The 26,680-nt window shown below is 34.2% G+C and overlaps 2 protein-coding genes across 4 annotated transcripts; both read left to right on the top strand.

The window, feature by feature from the left end:
• The first annotated feature begins 386 nt into the window (after positions 1–386).
• Positions 387–5,025, top strand: LOC149926615 (protein VAC14 homolog). The gene is made up of 14 exons (XM_090159083.1): positions 387–556; positions 639–789; positions 852–1,019; positions 1,086–1,256; positions 1,322–1,431; positions 1,495–1,601; positions 1,665–1,802; positions 1,869–2,128; positions 2,198–2,263; positions 3,733–4,110; positions 4,174–4,292; positions 4,350–4,429; positions 4,498–4,660; positions 4,735–5,025. Exons 1-14 carry the CDS (start codon positions 456–458, stop codon positions 4,877–4,879), a joined length of 2,157 nt encoding a protein of 718 aa, XP_090015209.1. The 5' UTR covers positions 387–455; the 3' UTR covers positions 4,880–5,025.
• Positions 5,026–5,208: 183 nt separating this feature from the next.
• Positions 5,209–11,299, top strand: LOC149926614 (F-box/LRR-repeat protein 20). 3 transcript variants are annotated; one of them, XM_090158165.1, is made up of 16 exons: positions 5,209–5,421; positions 5,486–5,643; positions 6,232–6,314; positions 6,503–6,567; positions 6,835–6,889; positions 6,952–7,026; positions 7,088–7,182; positions 7,246–7,314; positions 7,385–7,480; positions 8,106–8,307; positions 8,369–8,499; positions 8,559–8,619; positions 8,681–8,725; positions 8,877–8,933; positions 8,991–9,203; positions 9,284–11,299. In XM_090158165.1, the coding sequence occupies exons 3-16, from the start codon at positions 6,237–6,239 to the stop codon at positions 9,389–9,391; spliced, it is 1,350 nt and encodes a 449-aa protein (XP_090014291.1). In that variant the 5' UTR covers positions 5,209–5,421; positions 5,486–5,643; positions 6,232–6,236; the 3' UTR covers positions 9,392–11,299. The 3 variants fall into 3 exon arrangements, with proteins under 3 accessions (XP_090014291.1, XP_090014290.1, XP_090014292.1); XM_090158164.1 differs by having other exon boundaries at positions 5,209–5,643; XM_090158166.1 differs by lacking the exon at positions 6,232–6,314 and having other exon boundaries at positions 5,210–5,643; positions 9,284–11,297.
• Positions 11,300–26,680: the final 15,381 nt, after the last annotated feature.

The raw sequence follows: 26,680 nt of genomic DNA, 5'->3' as shown, positions 1-26,680 counted from the left end.
GCCCTAGCCCGTCCCAACACTTGAGCAAAAAAAACTTCACGTCTGAAAAAGGGCGCCTTATTCCAAGTGAAATCCTTGACTAGGATTGGCTAATACAAAATCACGTGACAAAAACAAACTTTGGAAAATCGAAACTTTCTCATAAAAGTATATAAAACTGTGCATTAATAGCATGGATTCAATTAAAAGTTGTGGTTTTAAGTCAAGTGTTAGTACTGTATATTGTAGATTAATTTTTGGAACAATTTATAAAGTAATCTTTAATTATTCGAGGAAAACGAAAACTTGTATTTATTTACTTTTTTAATTACACTGGTGGCGCCCTCGTGCGGTCACTCCGGTGGTAGATTTAAAAGTTTTTTCTAATGGCTGCTTTTCTTACGGGCGGATATTTGATTTTCGTTTAGATTAGTAATTAATTTGTTGCAATTTTATTTCTAGTCATTACATTGAAAATGTCGGAAAAAGATTTTTCACCCTTGAGTATAAATTGTGTGCGCGCTTTGAATGATAAAATGTACGATAAAAGGAAAGCCGCTGCGCTTGAAGTTGAAAAGTATGTTTTTGCAGAGGCTTAGGCGTCAAAATTTTTGAATTTTGGGATTAATTACCATTATTTATATAATTTTATAACCTAGAATGGTGAAAGACTTCTCTGCTGTCAACAATACTGTTCAAATAAAAAAACTGCTCAAAGTTCTTGGTCAAGATTTCACACTTTCGAGTAATTCTAACAGTCGCAAAGGAGGGTTGATTGGACTGGCAGCTATGGCTATCGCCCTTGGAAAAGTACTAATATTATTAAAATATGAACATTTGTTGAAGAATCATTAATCTTAATCACATTCAAGGATTCGTCTCACTACACAGAAGAACTTGTTCACCCAATACTAGCTTGTTTTATTGATCCTGATAGTCGAGTACGGTATTACGCTTGCGAAGCTTTGTATAATGTTGTCAAAGTGGCTAGAGGATCTGTTTTACCATATTTCAATGAAATTTTTGATGCCTTAAGCAAGGTATAGCTGATAAATATGTCAGCCCAGAAATGTAAAAATAGTATTCATTGGTTTCTTTACACTTAGCTCGCTGCTGATCCAGATCAAAATGTCAAAAATGGGTCTGAGCTCTTAGATCGACTTCTGAAAGATATTGTTACAGAGAGCTCATCATTTGATTTGGTTAACTTCATTCCGTTATTAAGAGAAAGAATCTACGCTACTAATCCTTTTGCTCGACAATTTATAGTTTCTTGGGTAGATATTGCTTTGACCTGAGAAAACTTGGCTTACGCTGATAACATAAAATTATAAATTTTTAGGTCTCAGTTTTAGATTCAGTGCCTGACATAGATATGATTATTTTTCTACCAGAAATTTTGGACGGACTTTTTAGAATACTTGCAGATCATCTAATTGAAATACGAAAAATGTTTGTTTGATAGCTCCCTAATGCTTGTTTTAAATTATATTTAATTCTTTAAATTATTTACAGATGTGAAACTGTTTTGGGAGAATTTTTAAATAGTATAATGAAGAATCCTGACAGAGTTGATTTTGCAGCCATGATTAATATTTTGATAGTTCATTCGCAATCATCTGGTAATTTAAAAATAAATGAAAACCTTTAACAACTTGTTAATAACCATTTAAATATAATTCTAGAGGAATTAGTGCAATTTACAGCCATAACGTGGCTAAAAGAATTTGTTAGTTTAGCTGGCAGAATGCTATTGTCAAATGTATCTGGAATATTAACAGCTGTTCTTCCGAATTTAGCTCACAGCGATGACAGCCGAAGAAGTTTGTGTTATTCTCCTAAAAATCAGTCATTCAAACCCAAATAAATCATTAGCAAAAATCTTTCAGACATTCAAGAAACAGCGAAAGCTGTGAATTTCACGTTAATGCAACTTATAACTGTAGCTGATAATGTAGAAGCCCCAAAAGAGTTGGAAGAATCAATAGAACCACCGTTAGCTCACAAAAACAAGTTAGATAAAGATGATCAGCTACAATTAAGCCCGGTTGTCGAAGTTCTAACGCAACATTTAACTCACGAGTCAATGCAAACAAGAATAGCGGTGTTAAGGTGGTTTTATCAACTTCGCACCAAAGTCCCGAACAAAGTAAAAACTATATCTCAATATGCCACTTTATATAATTAAATTTATATTTTTAACATCCATTTCGAACAGATATTTTGCCATATAGAACTTATATTTCCAATTCTTTTGAAAACGTTGTCAGACCCATCTGATGAGGTAGCTATTGTCATAAATTACTTAACAAGATAGGTGTGACACTTTTTTTATGATCTGATAATTATAAATTATACAATGAGTATAAAATTATAATTTATATAATGAGTATAAAATTATAATTTATATAATGAGTATAAAATTATAAGTTATAAAATGAGTATAAAATTATAAGTTATATAATGAGTATAAAATTATATAATGAGTATAAAATTATATAATGAGTATAAAATTATAAATTATATAACGAGTATAAAATTATAAATTATATAACGAGTATAAAATTATAAATTATATAATGAGTATAAAATTATAAATTATATAATGAGTATATAATTATAAATTATATAATTAATATATAATTATAAATAATATATAATTATAAATTATATAATGAGTATATAAATATAAATTATATAATGAGTATATAAATATAAATTATATAATGAGTATAAAATTATAAATTATATAACGAGTATAAAATTATAAATTATATAACGAGTATAAAATTATAAATTATATAATGAGTATAAAATTATAAATTATATAATGAGTATATAATTATAAATTATATAATTATAAATAATATATAATTATAAATTATATAATGAGTATATAAATATAAATTATATAATGAGTATATAGATATAAATTATATAATGAGTATAAAATTATAAATTATATAACGAGTATAAAATTATAAATTATATAACGAGTATAAAATTATAAATTATATAATGAGTATAAAATTATAAATTATATAATGAGTATATAATTATAAATTATATAATTAATATATAATTATAAATAATATATAATTATAAATTATATAATGAGTATATAAATATAAATTATATAATGAGTATATAAATATAAATTATATAACGAGTATAAAATTATAAATTATATAACGAGTATAAAATTATAAATTATATAATGAGTATAAAATTATAAATTATATAATGAGTATAAAATTATAAATTATATAATGAGTATATAATTATAAATTATATAATTAATATATAATTATAAATTATATAATGAGTATATAAATATAAATTATATAATGAGTATATAAATATAAATTATATAATGAGTATAAAATTATAAATTATATAACGAGTATAAAATTATAAATTATATAACGAGTATAAAATTATAAATTATATAATGAGTATAAAATTATAAATTATATAATGAGTATATAATTATAAATTATATAATTAATATATAATTATAAATAATATATAATTATAAATTATATAATGAGTATATAAATATAAATTATATAATGAGTATATAAATATAAATTATATAATGAGTATATAAATATAAATTATATAATGAGTATATAAATATAAATTATATAATGAGTATAATTATAATTCCTCAATATTATGGTTCCTAATGTTATGTTACTTAGGCTATTATTTATTTAACTTTTTTTAATAATTTTTTTTTCTTCATTCTAGGTAGTTTTACTTGATTTAGAAGTATTAGCTGAGATATCATCGTCCCAAGCCGCGATTAAAACTCCACAGGCTGATAAAGAGTCAAAATTAATTCAGTGCCCTCCATCTATGAACACTTACTTCACAAAATTCATGTGTTCCCTTTTGAAGCTTCTTAGCTGCGACCATCAACTTTTAGAAGACCGCGGTTCTTTCATAATTAGACAACTTTGTGTTCTGTTGAATGCCGAAGACATATATTGCACCTTATCAGAGATTCTTTTACAACAAGAAGATATGAAGTTTGCAAGCCACATGGTTCAGATTTTAAATTCAATCTTACTCACATCAACGGAGCTCTTTGATTTAAGAAATCAGCTTAAAGATTTGAAAACTGAAGTATGCCTTTGGAATTTTTGTAAATTACATTGCAATTATTGTAATTTTTATTAATCTGCGCAGGAGAGCTTTTCCCTTTTTATATGCCTTTACAAATCATGGTGTCACAATCCTGTTGCGACAGTCTCACTATGTTTATTAACTCAAAATTACAAGCACGCCTCCGATCTACTAAGATTATTGTAAGATTTTTACTTAAATTTTTCTGTTTGAAAAATATTAATTTTTTTGTTTTCTAGCGGAGATTTGGAAGTTACGGTAGAATTTCTGACTGAAATAGACAAGCTAGTCCAGTTAATTGAATCTCCAATATTTACATGTATTTTTCTTCAATTTATACTTATTTTTAGTTTTAGGTATTTTTAATATAATGTTGGTTTTATACAGATTTGAGACTTCAACTATTAGATTTTCAACACAATCCGTATTTAGTTAAAAGTCTTTACGGTCTTTTAATGCTTTTGCCCCAAAGCACTGCATTCCATACCTTAAGAAACAGACTGGAATGTGTTCCTAATTTCCAACTTCTAAATCTACAAGAATCTTCTAAGTAAATACCCTCTGTTTTTGAAAAATATTTGTCCACTTACAGAGTTTTTTGCTCTATCTCGATGTGTGTTTTAGATCAGGAAAACAAGAGAAAATTCCACCAAAGAAGTTCAATTTTGCTGAACTTTTAAATCATTTTCAAGAAATTCAACAAAAGCATAAACGGGCGAAAAATCCATCTCGATCCCATGAAAAAAACCCTCAGAAAACGAAAAAATAAGTAAAATAAGAGCTCTTGTTTCCCAGGAAAAAGTGAGTTAGCCCATTCCAAAGAAATTTCTATTTCTTTTTTACAAGAAAAAGGGCTATACAAATTTAATAAGCCATAATATATATTGTAAAATATTAGTAATTTAATTTTATTGTAAAATTATGTCTCAAATGTAATTTTCTTATTTATTTAATTGCATTTTTCAATAAATTAATCTTCAAAAAGCTTATCACTTTCTTGGAATATTCGAAAGTTTCATTTTTCACATGGTTTTCCCGCAATTTCACATGACGTCACGTCTCTGAGAACGACCGCAGCGCCACTGCGTCTGTTTATTAATCAGTTGTGGAAAATATTCCGTAGATACAGTGCAATTTCGAGGGATCTCGTTATCTGTCTTTGTTTAAAAACCTTTGTTTGTCTGAAATGTCGCGTCGATAGTGCTTAGTCTATTTCAAAACTAAGTCTATTTACTGTTGGTAATTAATTAGAGTAGTGTATGAGATAACGACGGAAGATTAAAGTAAACAAGTCGCTTTCAAGGGCTCTGGGTAATCTCAGCCTTGAAGGCTTGATGTTTTTACCATGCAAGTGCATTACACGCTTTAACCCCAGATGGGACGATGCTACGCAAAGGACAATGGACTGTCAATGCTTAGATTCTTTTGACGACAGTCTCCGTAGGCACTGCGTAACCCAGGTATAATCAGCTGTTTTTGGAAAGTCAACACCAAATTAATATAATGAGAATACGGGACAAGAAGATTTTTAACGTAAGTTATCGAGTTTAATTAAAGTGGTGAATTGTTAATTTTCGCGACTCTGTTTAGTAAACGACCCTATCGATTTATACAAATTGATAGGCCTACACAGGCTTAGTAGGAAAGCTTTGTTTATCTCCAGTAACTTTTCTCTCTTGTCCAATGAGAGTTTAAATTCTTGTCATCTGCTCTATCACAAACTGCCCATCAAAACAACATTCTGGGAGCATCCCTGATGTCTTAACACTTCGTACCTTAGATTTAATTGCAATTATAAAAAATTACGTCGCTTGTCACTAAGAAGAAATTTGTTTGTAATGGTAATAACATAATCACTTCAGTTTATTAGTTTATTAGACCTTTGTTTACATAGTTGTCTTGTCAATCTTTGCACAGCTAGATTTATGTGATGTTATGTAATCCTATATATGTAGCTATCTTTCTTTTTAAACATGGTGCAACAAACTGACTGTTTAAAAATTGGTATTTACCAAACTTTTGCAATTTAAATTAGCAAAATATAGAACTTAATTCCATCTCTGCCATGTCAGATTTTGTGGTCCGTGCAATGCCGTAAAATGTTACCGTATTTGTTTTCAGGGTAAATGTGTGGATGCAGGATGCTTTACAAAATCATGAATTCGAATGTTGTTTCGAGAATGGCTATTTCTCTTCCTGTGTCTGTAAGGTTAACTCTTCCATTGTAGAACTAGTTTTTTACGGATTTAAATAAAGCATTTTAAAAAATTATCTAACCTTCCATAAGACAGGCTGTTTATCTCCCATTTCAATTGACTTGTTTAAATTTTTTCCATCCAGTTGTAATTCTATTATGGTATTGTTGATGAATGATATCTTGTTACATACGTAGGTCTCAAAGGCAACAGAAGATGAAGCCCCAATCAATAAGAAACTTCCTAAAGAACTCTTATTAAGGTAGACCTTGTCAGAAATTTATATTATTAATATAATGACTGTCTAGATCTGTTGAAAGTAGTAGCTCGTATAATTTTTTTACCAGGTTATTTAAATTCATGTCAATCTTGGCTTTAAGCCAGAATGTTTTTAGAATATTTGGAACGTGCAATAAAATATCATCTGTCAAATTTAAACTTGAGCTAATGATTTTAATAATTATTTATACAAAGTTAATAGACCCAGAGATGTTAGATAACTTAAAATTATTTGTTTTTAACAATTTAGAATATTTTCTTACCTTGATGTTGTATCCCTTTGCCGTTCTGCTCAAGTTTCCAAGGTTAATATATTGAATAACTCATTGACTTTGAATTTTACAAAGCTATTTTCTGTGTCAATTAGGCATGGAATGTCTTAGCATTGGACGGTAGTAATTGGCAGAGGGTCGATTTGTTTAATTTCCAAACTGACATTGAGGTATTTTACCATATTTTTGATTTCCGGTGAAATTGTAAGCTTGTTTTTTTTTTAATCCAAGGGTCCTGTTGTTGAAAATATATCCCGAAGATGTGCTGGTTTCTTAAAGAAACTCAGTTTGAGAGGGTGCCAAAGTGTAGGCGATGCTGCCTTAAGGTATGATTTGTAAAGTTAAATCATTTTATGATGAAACGTTTAATCGTAATGTTTTATATTTAGCACTTTTGCGCAAAATTGTAATAACATTGAGGAATTAAATCTCAATGGGTGTAAAAAAATCACAGACAAGTGAGCTAAAACTATATCAGATAAAAGTGGGAAACACATGGTTTTATTTCTTTTTTTATTTTGTCTATAGTACTTGCCAAAGTTTAAGTAAATACTGTCCTAAACTTACAAGGCTAGATTTGGGCTCTTGTTCACAAGTTACAGACCTTTCACTAAAAGCTTTAGGGTAAATACATATTTATGGCTTGAGTATTATCCAAAGTTTATAATTATATCTTATGAGAGGAGTAGCCATTTACGCCGAAATGAAATATGTACCTTAACAGGCTGTAGGTAGTTTCCCTCCAATTCCTGTATGTCTATTACATCATAAACTAACATCTATTAAGTTAATTAATTCTATCGATTAAAAATTACACTAGGTAAACCATATTTTCCCCAAATAGAAGCTATAGAAAGTAAGTATTAAAGCCTTTTCACACGAGCCAACTTTTTGATCCAACTAGATGAGTCAACTTGAGTTGAGTAAACTAGTTGGTTCGTGTGAATAAAAGTTCGATGAGTTGATCCACCAAAAAAGTACGCCAGAAAAAAATGGATCACTGATCCATTTTTGCTGACTCAGCATTTTGATTTGAAAAGTTGGCTCGTGTGAAAAGACCTTTAGATATATTTTGTGTTCCACTATTTTTTTTCCAAAACTTGTTTTGTAAAATCAGCAGCGAAGGTACATGTTTTAATTGTATAAAGCAGTATTTAGAGATTGAAACTCCTTTAGTAAGATATACATTATAGGCTTTTGGTATGAACTGAATATTTTACAATGAAATATACTCATTCTGAAATCGTAGGTTGGGATGCCCTTACCTAGAAAGCATAAATACTTCTTGGTGCAATCAAGTTTCAAAATATGGAGTGGAATCTTTAGCTCGAGGATGTATTCGGCTTCGGTCTTTCATTTGTAAAGGTTGTCCATTGGTGAATGACGAAGCTGTTTGTGTATTGACTAAATTCTGTCCAAAGCTTCAAATAGTCAATTTACATGGTTGTGTGGTAAGTCTTTCTTTCATTGACGTATTCTTTTACTGTGTGTTCAATTTTTCAATAATTTCAGAATATAACCGATGAGAGTATGCAGTATATAAGTCAGTCTTGTCCAGCACTACATTATTTGTGCGTTTCAAACTGTTCTCATCTGACAGACTCCTCATTACTTGCTCTAAGTCAAGGATGTCCACGTCTTCGGTAAATATTAAATTTTGATTTTTTTATTTTGTTCGTGTATTAAAGCTTCCACGGTGTAGGACCCTGGAAGTAGCCGGCTGTTCCCAGTTCACCGATAGTGGATTTCAAGCTTTGTCTAAAGTAAGCTGGTGTTATAACTTTTGTTACAAAAATCCTTAACTTACTTTTGTTCTTTATTCAGAGTTGCCATTTGTTGGAGAAAATGGATTTGGAAGAATGCGTTTTGGTGTGTAATATTCGATGCCTAATATTAAACGCTAGAAAATGCGTAGGGAAAACGATTGTACTATAAAATTACATCTATAATGCTACGTTTTCCTGATACGTTTTCTACCCCAATGATTATGACAACTTTTTTAATTTCTATACGTTTATAGATCACTGATAGTACATTGTGCTATTTATCAGCTGGTTGTCCAAGGCTCGAGAAACTCGTAAGCCAGTTTCATGACAAATTTAGTTCTGGGTTAATATTGCTCTTTTATTTTCAGAGCTTATCCCACTGTGAACTGATAACTGATGAAGGTATTCGACACTTGGGTAACAGCCTATGTTCCTCCGAGCATTTAACTGTCTTGGAGTTAGACAATTGCCCCTTAATCACTGATGTATCTTTGGATCATCTTGTGACTTGTCATAGCCTGCAAAGGATTGAACTTTACGATTGTCAACTTATAACGCGGGCTGGAATTAGGAGACTCAGGGTAAATATAGAGTTTCAAGTTTCAACTTACATTTCTAGCCTAATAAAAACTGTTAATGTTTTTCACTCCTGTCAATACAGAATCATCTTCCGGATTTGAAAGTTCACGCCTACTTTGCCCCCGTAACTCCGCCCCCTTCTGTTGGAGGTGGAAGACCACGGTATTGCAGATGCTGCGTTATCTTATGAGACCAACTTAGAGTTAAATCGCGAAGATTGGTGTTTATTATGCGAACATATTCTCTTTTCGCGAACTTAAACTCCTAAGAAAGAGTTTCGGTTTTAGAGATTTGAGAAAGGCAAAGTTATAGTTTTTATTTCTTCGAAGGAAGGGTTTCATAACGTTATCAAGCCCTCTTAAAAAAGTTACAGAATATTATCTATGTTTAATTTTTTAACTACGCTAGTTAAAAATGAATAGTAGTTCCTGTTTTTTTTTCACGCTTATTCTGTACAACTTTTCTTCACCACGTGCAAAAATTCATTATTATCGATCAATCTACTCTGTTATATATAAAAATTATATATCTTAAGAAAAAGCTGTAATATACAGAATGTAATTTATTTGGTTAACAAATCTACGGAGCTTATGTTACAAGTTTTATTTAAACTTATGAAAATAAGTTAAAGAACTAAAAACAACGCTAAATGCAGACAAAATTTTAAAATATTTGTGGGACTTATGGTTATAATTGAATATTATTAACCAATGCAATATTTTAAAGTGGAGTTAACTGCTTCCAATGTGAAATTTCCAATATTTCCTTATTTTAATCTTAATTAGAGTTAACTATATCTTCAAATAAAAGTTATTTACCCATTTTAATAGACTCATTCTTTGAGTCTGAAAAACGTGCTGGTAGCGTTAAAATACTATCATTTAATTTGATTTCCATAAGTAATTCAAGCAGTTCTTAGATTCCACTGGCATGACAACACACTTTTTATTGTAATGGAAAGCATAGACAATCTCTTATTTAAGCAGCTATTTAGTTTTGTCAATTAATTTTAGCTAGTCAGCTGAAATGACTTCCTTTAAACACATTTGTAACGGTGGTTGACATGATACTGCTTTATTTTATCAGCAATGATCTTTAAAAACCTTCCCTATTCTATTTCGGTGAAATGCATTTGCCATAAATTTTACGTAATTTGCCATTGCTTTAAATAATCTTGGTGTTCAATTATTTTCTATGACAAATGGAATTTAATTAGTTAATATCAAGCACCCTAGTAAATATGGCAAATGTACGCTTTTTTATGACAAATGAAAGTCTATGTTACATACGCTTTCTTAATTTACATTTACTTAAATATCTATAGACTATATTTTTGTAGTTTTTCATTGAAAAGATTTTAAAAAAAGTCTTAACAAGCTTCTACGCTGTGCTTCCAATTAATTTAGTAAAATTGGTACTTGTAATGAAAAACTAAACTCTTATTTCCTACCAAGATTTTTAAATGGGGCTGGCCTCGTTTATAGAAACTTGTACAGAAAATTCATCCTTTTATCATAGCCTATTTTGTTTATTGTTAATATCCTCCTTCCAGTATTTATTTAGAACAAAATGTTAAGTTTAAAACCTGTTTAATTTGAAATCTATTGAGATATACCGCACTTTCGAGTAGAAAAAAGTTATTTGAAACATCCTTACAATACAAAGCAAAATTAATGAAAAGAAAAAAGATAGTATATTTTTGCACATTTTCTGATAAAGTGGGAAAAGCTAGGTGGTGTTGAAAATAATAAAGTTAAAGGTTAATGATGTCAGTTTCTTGCGTATTATACAAAATATAAGGAAGTTTTTGATACAGTTGCCTGTAAAATCTATAACCGTGATGTGTGTGAAAATATTTTCAGTTAATTTTGTACATTTTGCTTCTTTCAATACTTTAAAATCAGAAAAAAATCAAAGGGTTGTTTTAATTTAAAAATGTGAACTCTGTGACTCTTACATATACATGTAAATGTACATTTTGTCAAACGGTGATAACAGCTAAGCCTTTTTATATAAATAAAATAGTACTTGTGTTAGCTATTAAGAATAATTGGACTAGCTATTATATAAAGTGTTTTACGTTCATTGACAATAAAATACTGTCAAACAATGCTTTTGTGTTTTCTCAGTTTACTAGTTACAGGCTAAGGTAAGAGGCAAGGTTAGTAAATTTTAGGCTATAAAAGGTTGCCTCGATGCGCTGTGGTTGCTAAGGGCTAAGGTTGGTAACTTCGTTGCTAACGAACATCGTGATGTCACTGAGATGAGATCCTATTGAAAATCAATGGGATCTCATCTGGGTGACGTCAGCAACAGATGAATTGTGTAGGCAATCCAAAAATTCTTTCAAACCGTTTCTCGATCGAGACCCCGTTGGGTAAGAGGAGGAGCAATCGATTTTCACCAAAATTTCTGAAACGCGTATTTCAAAATTTGCGCCACCGATATCATATTGATGGTACCTATGATAGATCATAGATGGCGCTAAACTCAAACCTTTTGAAATTAACCATGGAGGAAGCCTCCATGATTTATCCATGGACACTTTTAAGTTAGAGATACATTGTCCATGATTTATCCCACTATTTGGATCATAGAGATAGAATATAAATAGAGGGAAGATTACCGCGTTAAGGCACCCCTGTTTTTGACCGGGAAAATTCATCCCCCCCCCCCCGCGCATGTATGAAAGCGGAGATGGGCAGAATTTGCAACGCCATCTATCCTTCCTTTGTTTATATCAAATGACAGTTGATTTTCAAAAAGGCATAATGTATTTCATTTCACCGCGCGTCGATGGTGCCACGTAATCTGCCCATCTCATGTCTTCCTACATTGGCGAAAAGGGGGTCGGCACTCGTGGTCAACTTCGCCAGATCACGGACGGTCCATCCGTGGTCCAAGCCGGGGAACCAATACTCCAGGGAGGCTGTCTTACCGGTACACCGGGCTATAAATCTGATGCATGTCCAGGGAGGTTGATAAAGGGGGTAAAATCAAGGAGGACCCAATACGGGACAAGTACGATTTAAAAGACACTTTTGTTCCAGATCAAGTTAAAAATACTCACCTCACAGAGTTCAATTTTGGAAAGATTTCCAGAAAAATATTCAACACGTGAGCGATATAAATCAAAAGTAGCATGGGTCTTATGCTACTTTTGCTAAAATCTTTAACTCGTCAGGTTACGTTTTTACGCTATTGTTCGTATTTGAGTGGCTGCTCCAAAAGAAGCAAGAGCATAATCTAAATTCGGATTCAGGCGCTTAAATAAAAAATTAAATCACCAAGTAGCAAAAGTAATATTTCCAAGAGCCAGGACCTTCAAGCTACTGTTTATATAGGGCTTGTTGAAAAAAGTGTTTCCTTTAAACCATGGTTAAAAGGAAACACTGGTTTCAACATGCAGGTAGCTTTTTGACATATTAAGGCTAAGCAAAACACGACGTTCGGTTTATAGGTGAAATGTTTCCATTATTTCAACAAGCACTATATGAACAGTAAATTGAAGGTCCTGGCTCTTGGGAATACTACTTTTTGGTGATTTCCTTGAAGATGTTTTATTTAGAGCAAAGATAATCTAGACTACGTACCCTAGATTGGAAATGCGGCGAGATTCCTACGGGCTCCCGTCTAACCATGCCATTCCCTAGTTGCGGGGGGCAATGTAATAGCGTGGGGGTAAAAAGTCTGAAAAATTCAGTTCGGTTCAGTTGTAAATCTCGTATCCGCGGTCGGTGCTGGCCAACGGGGTCTCGATCGAGAAACGGTTTGAAAGAATTTTTGGATTGCTAACCTTGGGTGCTGGCTGCTGGCAGTCTAAACAAAAAAAATCGGGACTGGAGGACGAGGCCCAAGGGTTCGACCACGGCCAACTTTGATCACGCGCTGTTCGCGCTACTACGGCCAACACATTCGTCGAAACTCCGCGAGCAAGGATTTTCCCCCTATAAACTGTACTATAATGTGTAGGAGTTCAGCGCCACGCTCGGTGGTTATATTGTCCCCAATGTAAAAACTATACTAAAAATAATAATCCGCTAGGGGCGCTGACGTCATACACATCTTTTGCTCATAGGTTAACACAGAAACGTCAACGAATGAGATGGCCGCTGTAGCGCGAGAGATGCGCGAGAAATCAAAGTTGGCCGTGGTTCGACCAAGTTTGATTTGAAGCGTAAATTTTCTTTATTTTACTGATTGGATTTCAAAAGTATTTGATTTAAGTTACATTAACCAGATATAATATTAAACTAAGGTTTATTTTATTTTACCAAGGTGTAAACTAAATATGGGAAAATCTTGCCAAATCAAGAGTTGTAAGAACTATTACAAATCATCTTTAATCATAAGTTGAGTTAAATTGAAATTGTAGCGAAGTTTATTAATACGTTGGTGAATTCGATTGAAAATATGGACAAGTAATGGAATGCTTCATTTGTCATCATTTTTATTGGATTTGCCTTAATTAAAGATCGGCGTTTGAATAAGAAATTATCCAATTATTTATTTTTATTCATAACTGCAAATTATCCAAAAAATATACGAAACAAGACGTACGACGGTCAGAATACACACAATCCTCCTAATGTGTTAAGTGTGTTTGAGCTATTCACAGCAACCTGCAGCGCCGTTATCACAACCAAAATATATCCACGGTCACACATATATACAAATTTACACTTATTTGTTACTTTTAGTCATACTTTGAAAGCATCGAAGATCAGTGTAACTCTTATTTTTTACTTCTGATAACACTTATTTGTTACTACTAGTCAGCCGTTGAGTGTCACACTTATTTCTTCTGGTTATACGACAAAGACTAGTTCGATTAGTTTCATACTTATTTGTTACTTCTTATCACACTTATTTGTTACTTCTTATCACACTTATTTGTTACTTCTTATCACACTTATTTGTTACTTCTTATCACACTTATTTGTTACTTCTTATCACACTTATTTGTTATTTCGGATCACGCTTATTTTTTACTTCTGATAACACTTATTTGTTACTACTAGTCAGCCGTTGAGTGTCACACTTATTTCTTCTGGTTATACGACAAAGACTAGTTCGATTAGTTTCATACTTATTTGTTACTTCTTATCACACTTATTTGTTACTTCTTATCACACTTATTTGTTACTTCTTATCACACTTATTTGTTACTTCTTATCACACTTATTTGTTACTTCGGATCACACTTATTTGTTACTTCTGATCACACTTATTTGTTACGTTGAGTGTCACACTTATTACTTCTGGTCATACGCCGAAGACTAGGTAGATCAGTGTCATACTTAATTGTTACTTCTGGTCATACGTTGAAAGCGCGGCCCACTCTGAACGGCCTTGAAAAACGCCAGAGGGAAACGGGCGCGGATTTACAATGTTGGAAATTGCGGGGATCCGTATACGCTGCCCAAAAAACCTTACTTAGAATTAAATTTAAGAAACGTTTTTACAATTCTAGGTTATATGTAAGCCACAGCTATTCAAAAATATAACTTTCATGAAAATCGGACTTAAATATGTAGATTTTTAGGCGGAAATATAAAACCACGAAAACTGGGGTCCCGTAAATTACCCTGAAAAGTATACTTAAATTTAATATTTACTGATATGACCGAAGTTGTAGGTTCGCTGAATCCTAACCTATCCAATAATATTTTTTTAACGTTATCGGACTTAATTTTAAACAAAATATCTACCACATAAAGGAAATCACCGAAAATAGTAAATTGGGCAAATTCCCAACTTCTTGGGCTCCGATTTGAAAACTTTATGAAAGGCTATCAATGGTAATATATGTACTTTTGAACGAGATATCATTGACTCTTCTAGTTATAACCGTTGAAGAGGTATGCGTGACACGGCGCCATCGGCGGCATCGGCGGCATCGGCGGCAACGGCTACACTGTACGTGAGACTAATACACACAAATCCTTAGTATTGTGTGTAACAAAAGTTAACCAAACTTTTTATGGTTAATTGAAATTTTGCCGGTTAATTTATTCGTTCCACCGACCTCTAGCCTTAATTTTTTTCTAAGCAAAGCTATTTAAAAATAATAAAAATATAGAAAAACATTTGAAATTAAGCATTTAAAACTTATTTTTACAAAAGGTAAATCAGGAGATTCAATCTCTTCATTGGGCAAATATATTACTTTTGAAGCGTTTTTTTAAGTTTACCCCTGAAATTATATTTAAAACAAACAATTAATGACTATATCGATGATAATTAAAATTGTAATACTAACCAATCGGCTTTTTAGATAGCCTGAGGCCCGAACAAGGTCCAGATACCGAAGCAGACGAACCCGCTGAAACTTTTCAGACTAAACTTCCACCCCCCCCCCTCTCCCACTAGGGAATCGCATGAGACAACGTATTTCGCGTACGTTTCTACCCCCTGTTTAGAGCCTATTACACTACTTCTGTTTTGGTGTCTAAGGCTATTTGATGACGAGTTATTTAAAAAAAAATTGTAGGAGCGCTGCCATTTTTGTTTATGTAAACAAATATTACGCTGTACACCATTAAAATCAACAAACGTAAGAGTAAGAAAGGACGTTTTTATTAATAGCACGAACTTATTTCTTCTTTAGTGTAATCATAAGTTAATGATACCTCTAAGTAGACAAATAAGCACTTTCAAGGTGGAATCTTTGTCCAGAAAATGTGATGTCAAATAAAGAGTAATGGCAGTGCTACGTCACACGACGTCACCCATGCTTTTTCCTATTCATAAAAAATTCGCGCCCACAATGGCCGACATGGCCAAAGCTACAGAGTGCTACTACTCTATTGTCTCTCCGATTCCCGCGAAAATGAAAGATTTGAAAAATATCTCGGACCCAGCGCCGCTGGGCGGTCGAGAATGAAACTATACACTTTTTTTGGGAATTTCGCTGGGCGCGTTCATGTTTACCCCCCTTAACCCCCATTCTCCATATCCTGGGACCAAAGACCCGAGCCTAGACCCCCACTGGTGGATCCTGGTAATCGCCGACTAGCGGGCGGCCAAAAAGAGGGGTCGAAAAGACCGCGAAAAAGAGTGTATATTGGGCTGAGAGAAATAAACCAATAGCAAAAAAAAAAACGTTCTTTGGTCTATGCGGGGGGAACGAATTTTCTAAGGGAATACCGAAATTTATCTCTTTTGGGGAAGTTCAAGCTAGCCTTGCACCAAACGAGATTAAAGAGACGTCAGCTTCGGCAGTTCCAAGTGTATGTTAAAGCTACTTTGATACGCAGTACGGAGAGACATAGGTCGATTTGGACAAGCATATCCGCCATAGGCAGCATAGCCATTTGTCTACTTAGAGGTATCATTAACTTATGGTGTAATATACCTTGTTGGTACGTTATTAAATTGAAAAGTACTTCAAGGGGTAGTGATAAAGCGTGTGAAAATTGTATCAGCAAACAACCGTATAATTTTGACATCGCGCGCAGACTGACTGGCATAAACATTTTTTTTGTGGTCTTATTAACGTTTTATCTTGAGCATAATGACATTATCGTGTTTTATCTTTTATATTAAAATATTTAAACGTCAACGTATTATAATTCTTTGGTCGTAATCTAAATTAAACAAGCGTTACTCGTGGGAAAGGTAAACAGTTCAGCCCGATTGAAATCGAATGCCAGCCTTGTAGGCTACTTATTGTTAAGTATATAGCAAATATATGTATAAAAACTAACTTAGAAAGTCATTATTGGCTGTCAATTTAGTAAAATCGTTTAATGCACAGTAGGTTTCCAAAAATAAAATACATTATTTTACGCACTACTTTAAACTAATGGCTTTTCTTTTGGCGGTTCCGATGGCTCCCGGTGTACTCCGAAAGTTGATGCGTGTCTCATTGGGAAGATTATAATTCTTTGTTATAGCTTTATTTCAAATTTTAACCCAAAATTGTTCCCTAACGCTGCTTTAAAATTATAGTGCTTCTATTCTGAAATAACTCTCGCATGAATAATAAGTGGGAATTTAGAGCAGTGTCGGAGCAGCTATATAAAACGCTATATATATGTAGTTCCGGGATGATTTGAGAGATGGCGCCACTGCGCCAGTGTTTCTGAGCAAACTGCTTACCGCCTCTAGTTTTTCAATATATTGTTTAATTTTAATTAATTTAAACGGAATACTCTTCCGGATATTTTTCAGTATTATAAATACATATTTTCAATTAATTTCTTTAAAATTATAAAATTTAAATTAAATATTAAATTGCAAATTTAACAAAAAACTCGAATCTGTCTAAATCAGAACAGAAGGTGCACCCATTAAATTAACCGAGGAGTGGGGAGGGGGTTATGGATAAACTTACATAAAAACGTAGCGCGCGCACATGTGTCTAGATGAAGTGTAAAAAACTAACTTGATTAAATCGTTCTCGGGGCCATCGTACAAACAGCCCCGCTTAAACTTATTGCCTATTCATAAGGCTCTATTGTTAAAGGCCCGGACCCCGCGGAGATTTGAATGGACCCTTAAAATGCCGGCCCAGATCGCTAGGGGGGGCCCTAGTCACCGATAAATCGCCTCGAGTGCGTAAGTGAGGGGAGGGCGGGGGTGTTAAATAATTCCCTTATATTTTACGATTTATAGGAACCCTTGGCTATTGTCGGTTAGCGGAAAATTGCCTGCAATTGCTAAGGGATTCTCCCTCTCACCATCGTCCCTACGTTCTGGGCGACACCTTAACTCGGCTTCACAACTGTGTCCCCTGCAATATCCCCCCGGGTATGGAATTGCGGAGGACGGTCAGGGTTAACTGGTCAGAACCCGCAAATGAAGGACATACGGGTGCCCACCTCCCTCGCCCTTCATTTCGTATGGAAAAATCTATTAGATTCGTTTTGCGCCTGGGTCGTTCTCTTTCCCCCGTAATTTTATTGGGAGCGTATTTATTAGACTATTTGTCTCCTTTTATTGGGAATAAATTGAATTTGTATTCGACCAGGGAGATAAATAGCTTGATAATATCATCGATAATTTAATTTGTCCCTGCGGCCGATTTGGCTATTTGAAGTTTGTTTGGGGGTTTTAATGTCGAAACGAATGCTACGCTAACAAAAGTTTTACCAATTTTTAATTTATTTTACTTGATTTAAGATGAATTGTTGAAATTACTTAATTATTAATATTCAGTAAGTATCCGAAATTTATTTTGGGTCACCTAATTTAACATTTCTGTTTTAACAGCAGATGACGATATAAACATCTCGTTGATCGTGTTAGCAGACGATTTTTCAATGTATACAGTCACTGGTCATAGTGCGTGGGTTAGTTTTCTCTAGTGTATTTTATTAGTGGGAGTTGGCTTTTTCAGTTTAAGGCAGGGCCTTAGCGAGGTGCTTTAGCGCTCCAGGCAAATTATTTTTCATTTCGCATCGTGGTCACTATATATAGGCTTCGAGCTTAGGAAATATAACGCCATCTGCCTAAATATCCATCAACTAAATATGTGAAGAAATAGCAGACGACCTTTGAATTTCTATGTTTTTCGGCTGAAAGTTTCTGTTGTTGCGCAGAAAGAATTTGGAACGAGCAGACAGCTTTCATATATCAGCAAGGCTTATACCCAAGTCATCGAGCGACTTTTAATGCCTTAAGCAGGTGGCCGCAGGGCCGGATTACCCAATAGGCCTACTAGGCCTGGGCCTAGGGCACCAAGAGGTTTCGATAACATTAAAAGTACAAAAATTTTATCATTTACTTTTTACAAAATATTTTTTTCCCGGAGTACTTTTATTAAATGCGTCCACATTTTTCGATACCATGTAAAGCAATCATTTATTAACTTCACTAAAATATCCGCAAAGTCTACATTGAAATTGTATTTTCCATCCATTTGTCAATTATAAATTGCGGGAACGCCTTGCTCGCCACTGAAAGGGGGGCCCAAAATTAGCTTGGGCATAAGGCCCCGCAAGGTATTAATCCGGCCCTGGGTGACCGGGTTGCAATGCGTAGGAGGGTGGTGGCAAGCCCTTCATGCCAAGCGAGCCAACAAATATATTCAATTTAAAACTCGGTCGGTAGGCGGAGATACTTAAAATTTAAACTACGGTGTACTAATTCTTTCAATGAGCGCTAAAATAGAGGGACACCGCTTCATTTCACAATGATTGTGGAAATAGTGGAGCGCTGTACTAGTGTTTAAAATAGTGTTGTTAATTTACCGCAAAAATAAAATGCAGAAAAATTTCCAGAAAATTTTCCGCAAATCGGAAAAATAAAAAATTGAATCATAAATTATTTTTTTAGGGTTTTTAATGTTTTTAACTTTTTATCGATATAAAATGTCTAATATCAGTAAACATACTACAAAAAAATAATAATGTTACATTGTTAATCAGTATAAACTATAGTCTAGAGATTTAGTTTTTACTTTTAGATTCGAAAAAATGCGGCGAAAATGCCGCTGTATTTAAATTTGCAAACAATATATTATTATTAAATCATGGAATTAAACCTTTTTTTTCGGAAAAATACGGAAATTTTTCCGACTTACAACACTCTAGTTTAAAATGAGCGCGATAATCGTGGTCTTCGTGGAAAAAGAGTTGCACCGCTTTTTGTCCATAAAAGCTTTAAAGTGAGGCGCTTTTTCATGATGAGTGCTCAAAGTATTATAGAATTTGAAATCAAATCGTTTAAGAAATTATAAAATACGAAATTGAAAAATAAAGAATTGGGCGATCCAGGTAACCGCTTGTTTTGCCTTGACGTCGCGATCGCCCTGCATGAAGGAAATCTAACTGCTAAGTGAGCTTCTCTAAAAAGGATAGTTGGATACATTTATGACTAGTCAAATTTCTGATACAAATCGGAAACACAAAAAGGTGTCGAAACAAACAGGACATCAGCCAGGGTTGGCGCGCGTCAGGGAAATCAGTGAAATTAAATATAGGCCTAAAAATTAAGGGAAAGGTCAGGGAATTTTAAGGTTTTTTTAAAAAGTAAGGGAAAGGTCCGGGAATTTTAAGAATATGTAAAAAGTCAAGGAATTTTAAGGGTTTTTTTTAAAAAGTCAGGGAAAGGTCATGGAATTTTAAGAATATGTAAAAAGTCAGGGAAAGGTCATGGAATTTTAAGAATATGTAAAAAGTCAGGGAAAGGTCATGGAATTTTAAGAATATGTAAAAAGTCAGGGAAAGGTCAGGGAATTTTAAGAATTTGTAAAAAGTCAAGGAATTTTAAGGTTTTTTTTTTAAAAAGTCAGGGAAAGGTCAGGGAATTTTAAGAATATGTAAAAAGTCAGGGAAAGGTCATGGAATTTTAAGAATTTGTAAAAAGTCAGGGAAAGGTCAGGGAATTTTAAGAATATGTAAAAAGTCAGGGAAAGGTCATGGAATTTTAAGAATTTGTAAAAAGTCAGGGAAAGGTCATGGAATTTTAAGAATATGTAAAAAGTCAGGGAAAGGTCATGGAATTTTAAGAATATGTAAAAAGTCAGGGAAAGGTCATGGAATTTTAAGAATTTGTAAAAAGTCAGGGAAAGGTCATGGAATTTTAAGAATATGTAAAAAGTCAGGGAAAGGTCATGGAATTTTAAGAATATGTAAAAAGTCAGGGAAAGGTCAGGGAATTTTAAGAATTTGTAAAAAGTCAGGGAAAGGTCAGGGAATTTTAAGAATTTGTAAAAAGTCGGGGGAAAGTCAGGGTATTCAATTTTAGCTTGCCACTTTTAGAAGGTAATTTTACTCTAGATCTATCACAAATTATCATGAATGTATTCCTCTCAACCATGAATATCGAACTATATCATGACCCTTTCTACCATCTGGGGCTACGATTGGCGGTGTCTTTCTGCGTTGCACGTAATTACCCAAGCCAATCAAGAGACAGCCGTTTGTCGTTGGCTCGATCTACAAAACGTTTCTAAGATTGCGCAATTTAATCGGCGAAGAAAATACAATACAATACAATTCAGTTCAGTTCAGTTTTTAATTTCGTGTTAAATGGATTGGTTACCGGTTATAATGGACTAACAATTGTAAGTCGACTGTACGGGTAAAAGAGGCCCAAAAAGAGCTCTCCAGCGGCAAAATTCGTCCCAACTTGCAATGTGGCCTAAAAATTATATTTTGATGTCTACTTTGAGGATCCGATGAGTCCGCAGCGGTGCGGGGTGGACAACACAGTTTTTGGGGGGGGGGCAAGGGGGGCAGGAGGGGGCTTTTGCCCCCTAAATTTGCTTTCACCGAATTGAGCCGTGTTTGGTGTTGTTCCCGATGGTACATTTCACCCTGAGTCGAATGCGACCAACCACATGCCCGTAAGATGAACCGTTTCAGAGTTATGGCCGAATTTGTACTGAATCGCGTGTTTTTTTCTCTAATATGAAAAAAAATCCCCAAATGTTAAATTTAGCAATCCGGTCAAGTTGGGTATCGTTTCTGTAGTATGTTTTAATTTTGAGTCGAATGAGACACGCCGCGGATCGCTGGGACTAATAGTTTCGGAGGTATGACCAAAGGTACGCTAAACAAAGGTTTTTGTTTCGGAATTTCACTAAATGTTGAAAAGGTATATCAACCATTTAGCCACGACCAACCATACTTTCGGATCGTACGTATTATTTTGTGCCGAATCGAATGAGACCAACCGCAATTCCGTAGGATGAATAGTTTCCGAGCTATAACGAAATATGTGCGAACCATAAATGGTGTTTTTTTCAAAAAGTTCGAAAATATTCATTTAAACCACCACCCGTGTCTACAAATTTCTCCCCGGACGACCACAATGTATTCATCTTACATACTACTAACATTGTAAGTGCTGAATCGAATGAGACCAACCGCAGCGCCGTGGAATGAATAGATAACGAGTGATGACGGAATTTAGATTAGATAATTGACATTTAATCCTCAAACAGGCAGGGGCGGCTTAAGGGCCGGGCAACCCGGGCAACTGCCCGGGGCGCTGTTTTGAGAGGGGCGCCGAAATTGAGTTGTGCGCCTTTTTAGTTTACCAAGAATTGGATTTGTTTATAAAAATTTTAATGAAAGCATAACATAATTTGAAAAATCTTTAGCTAATTAGAAATACAAACTGTTTTCCCAACCAAAATGTCCAACATCGTCGATGATCGTTTTTTTTTGCGACTATTTATTTTAAAATAGTAAATAAACCATAAAATTACGGTGCAAATTTCTGACGGATAAAGCATTTTCCTGGTATTTTCATTATAAACCAGGGTATATAATATGAACAAGAAAAAGTGGTTGGGAGATACTACAAGAATAGAAGTGTGTCAGAATTTTTAGCCCGGTGTACCTAGCAACAGGGGCCATACCACCGGAGGCCTATCGTCATAGTGCCCTACGCCAGCGTCCCCAAGCCCGGACAGGTGACAAATCCAGCATGGGTAGTAGCGTGGGGCTAGCCATTAAGTATTTGCCTGTACATCGATTACGTAATCATTAATGTGTTCAGATGATTACGAGGAGTACAGAATGATTACGATGAGTACACAGGCAACCCAAAACTTTAAAATTGTTACAGATGAGTAATTGAGTACGGGATAATTTCAATGAATAAGCGTGATTACAAATGATTACGCACTTTACAAATGATTACACGTGATTACAGATGAGAACGCGTTAATTCATAATGATTACGGTGATTACAGATGAGTACGAAGATTACAAATGATAACGGGATTTCAAATGAGTACAAAAGATTACAGAAGAATACGTAATCATTACAGTTAGGGTGTACACCGATTACGGGAAGTCGATAGCCCCTCGGGTAGTAGTACCCTACTACTGATGGTCGGACCTTTGACGTAAGCCACTCAACCCAGCAGAAGGGGAAGCAATGGGTGGACCAATTCTCACTTCGGAAACAGCCGTGCGAGTAAGAGTGGATGCTATAGCAACTCCTTCCGACACCCTACCTACGTAGATAAAGAGTCATACCCTTTGGAGAGAGCTGCTAAAGGGGAACGACGGGACACAGCGGTCCACATAACCCGGCACATCTGGCCTAGAGATACGAATCGGTAATTTACCCTGGTAATTTACGCGGTAAATTACACTGGTAACAGTAATTAACAATTTTCCCAGGTATGTTACGAAAATGGTCTCGTGTTTCACTGTTTCTCAATTTTCTTTGATCTTTCGGGCTAAAATGTACCTAAAATACGTCGCACAAGATTACAAAACTCAAAACCTAACGTTATTCGCGTTTTAGTGTATTTTTGCATCGTTTAATAATGTAATTTCACTCCAGTAAACAATAGATCATAGGCGTAAACCGCGTAACGCACTAACCCGACGAGCTAGGCACCGCTGCGACACCTAGATTCTTTTTGGTTGCGAATTTCCAAGGAGTCGAAGGCCGTGTTAGAATAGTTTGATACGTTTAATAGGAAAAATACTTATGTCTAGCCCTGTTTATGCCGGTTTAATTAACTATCGATGAATCTGACGAGGATGAAAACGATAGTGAGGACCCTGTGGAATATGATGATACTGATAATGCATCTCAATATGAAGATAATTGAACAGTTTTGGGCATTTATAACCTATTGTGGTAATTTATAAAATGTATAATACCCAACTAAAGCGTTTCTTCTTTGTGTTCCTGGTTTTAATCGTAAAAAAAACCGCCCTTATGGGTTACAAGAGCCGGACCCCGACTCCCTGGTAAACCCACCAGTTATTGCACACTCTAACCAATTTAGGGCCAAAGTAATACAATACTTCTATGTACTTGCTTGCTATTTCGTTGTCATTTATCCAGCTTTATGATAAATAAACTAGCTGGCCATTTTCAAGAATTCTATTTGTTTCTTAGACTATTATGAACCTGCATTTAATATTCTAAAATGCATTTAAATCGTTTTCGATGGCTAGTTCCAACGCAGTCTATCGGTACGATTTAATCTGTCGTGCGTCCGTGGTTACAGTTAGTCTCTTCTATTTTACGCGCACGCGCAGAAAGCCATTTATTACTTTCAGTTAAATAGTTTTTGTTAGATAGATATTAATTAGAGTCACGTTGAATTGAATTAAGATGTCCGAGAAATAGAAGCATTCTGGTTCTTTTTATAAAAAAAATTAAGATAAGCCGTTCAAGAAGAAAAGCAAGCGACAGCTTTAAAATAGGTAATCCCACAAAAAGTTTCTTAATTAAGTTGTTAAAGCAATTAATGTAATGAATAAAAGAATTAAGTTTACTAAGAACAACCCGTTAGTTAAAAATAAAAATATCCAGGGATTATTTTTATCTTTAACTCACGGGTTCTTCGTAAACTTAATTCTTTTATTTCACATATTAACCGTGATACTATTCAGTATGGACATTACAATTAATGTACTTAAGGTATACTAGTCTTGCCACCTTACCTAGTGTTTCAAGCTCCATGTAAAATGACCCTGTACCATAAAGAAGGTATTAAATATGTTTACACAAAGTATTTAGAAAGTGATTAAAGGGATTATTTATTGTTAGGAAAACGGTAAATTTATAACATGGAGATGGTAATGTTTTTTACGGGGGGGGGGGGGGGGGGTAGTTTAATTTAGTCTCAAAATAAGAGGGGCGCCAAAAACCCCCTTTGCCCGGGTGAAAAATATTTCTTGAGCCGGCCCTGCAAACAGGTTCTGAAAATGTTTGGTCGCATTCGACTCAGGGTGAAATGTACCATCGGGAACAACACCAAACACGGCTCAATTCGGTGAAAGCAAATTTAGAGGGCAACTTCCCCCCCCCCCCCCCAAACTGTGTTGTCCACCCCGCATAGCTGCGGAATCATCGGATCCTCAAAGTAGACATCAAAATAGAATTTTTAGGCCACATTGCAAGTTGGGACGAATTTTGCCGGTGAGCTACCCTCATTTATCCGTACTATTGTGCCCTCGTGATTCGTAGAAAAATACCTGTACTTTAACAAAGTTACATGATAATCATAAATAAATTAATTTATTATTAATATTTTTATCTATTTTCGTTCAATCAAAAAAAATTTAGAAAGCTAATCAAGTTTTAAAACGTTTCCCTTCAATACAATTTTTGAGCGGCGGCGCGTGACCAACTTCTTAATAAGTTAGCCCCTCCCATACTAGCGACTGAGGTTAGACAACCTAATGCTGTTCGATATTCATGGCTGAAATGAATACGTTCATGAAATTATGTGATTATTATTTGTTTGATTTAAAGTTTTGCTAATTTGTTTAAAGTTGCAATAATCTTTGTACTTAAATATAAGTTTATTACAATTTATTAACTTCTGATAAAAGTAAAATATTCGTGACCGAAACGAGTCTTGGGGTCGTAACGGCGCTAGCTTCTATGAGGTAGTCCCTACAGTCAAATTAAAAAGTCATAAGAACGTTTTTTCTTAAATAAACTTATCAAAATATAAGCAAACGATGCAAAAGTTATATTAAGATGCAAGTATCATTATTTATTAAGTCAAATTTACGAATAACGATGAGGAAAAACTAATAGCGCCTGCTTTAGCCGCTAACCTATCTAGGTTTCATTGGCGAACCAAATGGGGCGTAGCGATAGTATTCGGTCGCGAATAAAGCTAAAATTGGTCTAATTTTGTCTTTAAAAGTTAGGGAAAATCTCTTAAAATGGTCAGGGAATTTGAATCTGAAAATATTAGTGAAACCCGTTCCTCCTTGCATTTCCGTAAATCAGTTTTAATATAAATTATTTTTTTTAATAAAATTAATGACGAAATGTGCAGTTTAAGTTTAATTTGAAATTATATGAATTCTAAATTCGCTTAAAATGTTTCACCTTTAGACACTAGTATGGTTTCCATCCGTGTTCGGTGGATAAACCAACATCTAGGCAAATGTCACCAGTCATTCTCCCTAGATGGCGTTAGCGTCCCGTAAACTCGCCGATTTCACATTCGAAGAGAGAAATAAAACAAGTTTCTTAGGCACAATCGATAATTTAGCGCAATTTGGCAAGATTCGCTCTTTTTTTCGGTACGTTTTTTTGGTAGGGTGTTCCTTATCTCTTTCTCGGTCTTTGTCCCATTCTTCTTTTTCGTATTACCTTCACGTGTAAAAAGCGAGAAAGACAGGAACGGGTTACCGATGAAGACCATTTCGCTTTGTCTCTCTCCGGGTTTTTCTCGAACGGGGTCGCGCTTCTTTCCAAAAAGAAATTGCCTAGTTTGAGAAGGCCTCTTTCTTTATAAGCGTGATCGATTGAGACCCAATTAGGACTATTTTTAACTCGTTTCCACTTCTCTTTCTTTGGGGGGGGGGGGGGGGGCGGACAATTTTCGAAAATAGTCCCGACTATGACACAAACCATAAGCCTATCGTTAGGTCCCCCATAAGTAAAGGTCTAGCATAGAGCCCCATGTTTACGACATTGTCCATGCGAGAAGAAAATTATCGTACAACGATAGGGAAGTAGCGACATCTTCTTTTTCAAAATTTCTTCATCTAAAATATTATTTTATTTGGTAAGAAATGGTCCACCA

Source organism: Leiobunum rupestre, chromosome 9, assembly GCF_980474605.1.
Source record: "Leiobunum rupestre chromosome 9, qqLeiRupe1.1.hap1, whole genome shotgun sequence".
Taxonomy (NCBI): domain Eukaryota; kingdom Metazoa; phylum Arthropoda; class Arachnida; order Opiliones; family Sclerosomatidae; genus Leiobunum; species Leiobunum rupestre.
This window is presented reverse-complemented; position numbering and strand designations above follow the sequence as displayed.

Excerpts from the sequence above, each read along its gene's own strand:
- LOC149926615 (XM_090159083.1), top strand. The coding sequence starts at position 456 with ATGTCGGAAAAAGATTTTTCACCCTTGAGTATAAATTGTGTGCGCGCT. Across the intron at positions 790-851 it reads TGGCTATCGCCCTTGGAAAA|GATTCGTCTCACTACACAGA; the intron begins GTACTAATATTA and ends ATCACATTCAAG. Across the intron at positions 2,264-3,732 it reads TGTCAGACCCATCTGATGAG|GTAGTTTTACTTGATTTAGA; the intron begins GTAGCTATTGTC and ends TCTTCATTCTAG.
- LOC149926614 (XM_090158165.1), top strand. The coding sequence starts at position 6,237 with ATGTGTGGATGCAGGATGCTTTACAAAATCATGAATTCGAATGTTGTT. Across the intron at positions 6,315-6,502 it reads CTATTTCTCTTCCTGTGTCT|GTCTCAAAGGCAACAGAAGA; the intron begins GTAAGGTTAACT and ends TTACATACGTAG. Across the intron at positions 8,726-8,876 it reads ATTTGGAAGAATGCGTTTTG|ATCACTGATAGTACATTGTG; the intron begins GTGTGTAATATT and ends ATACGTTTATAG.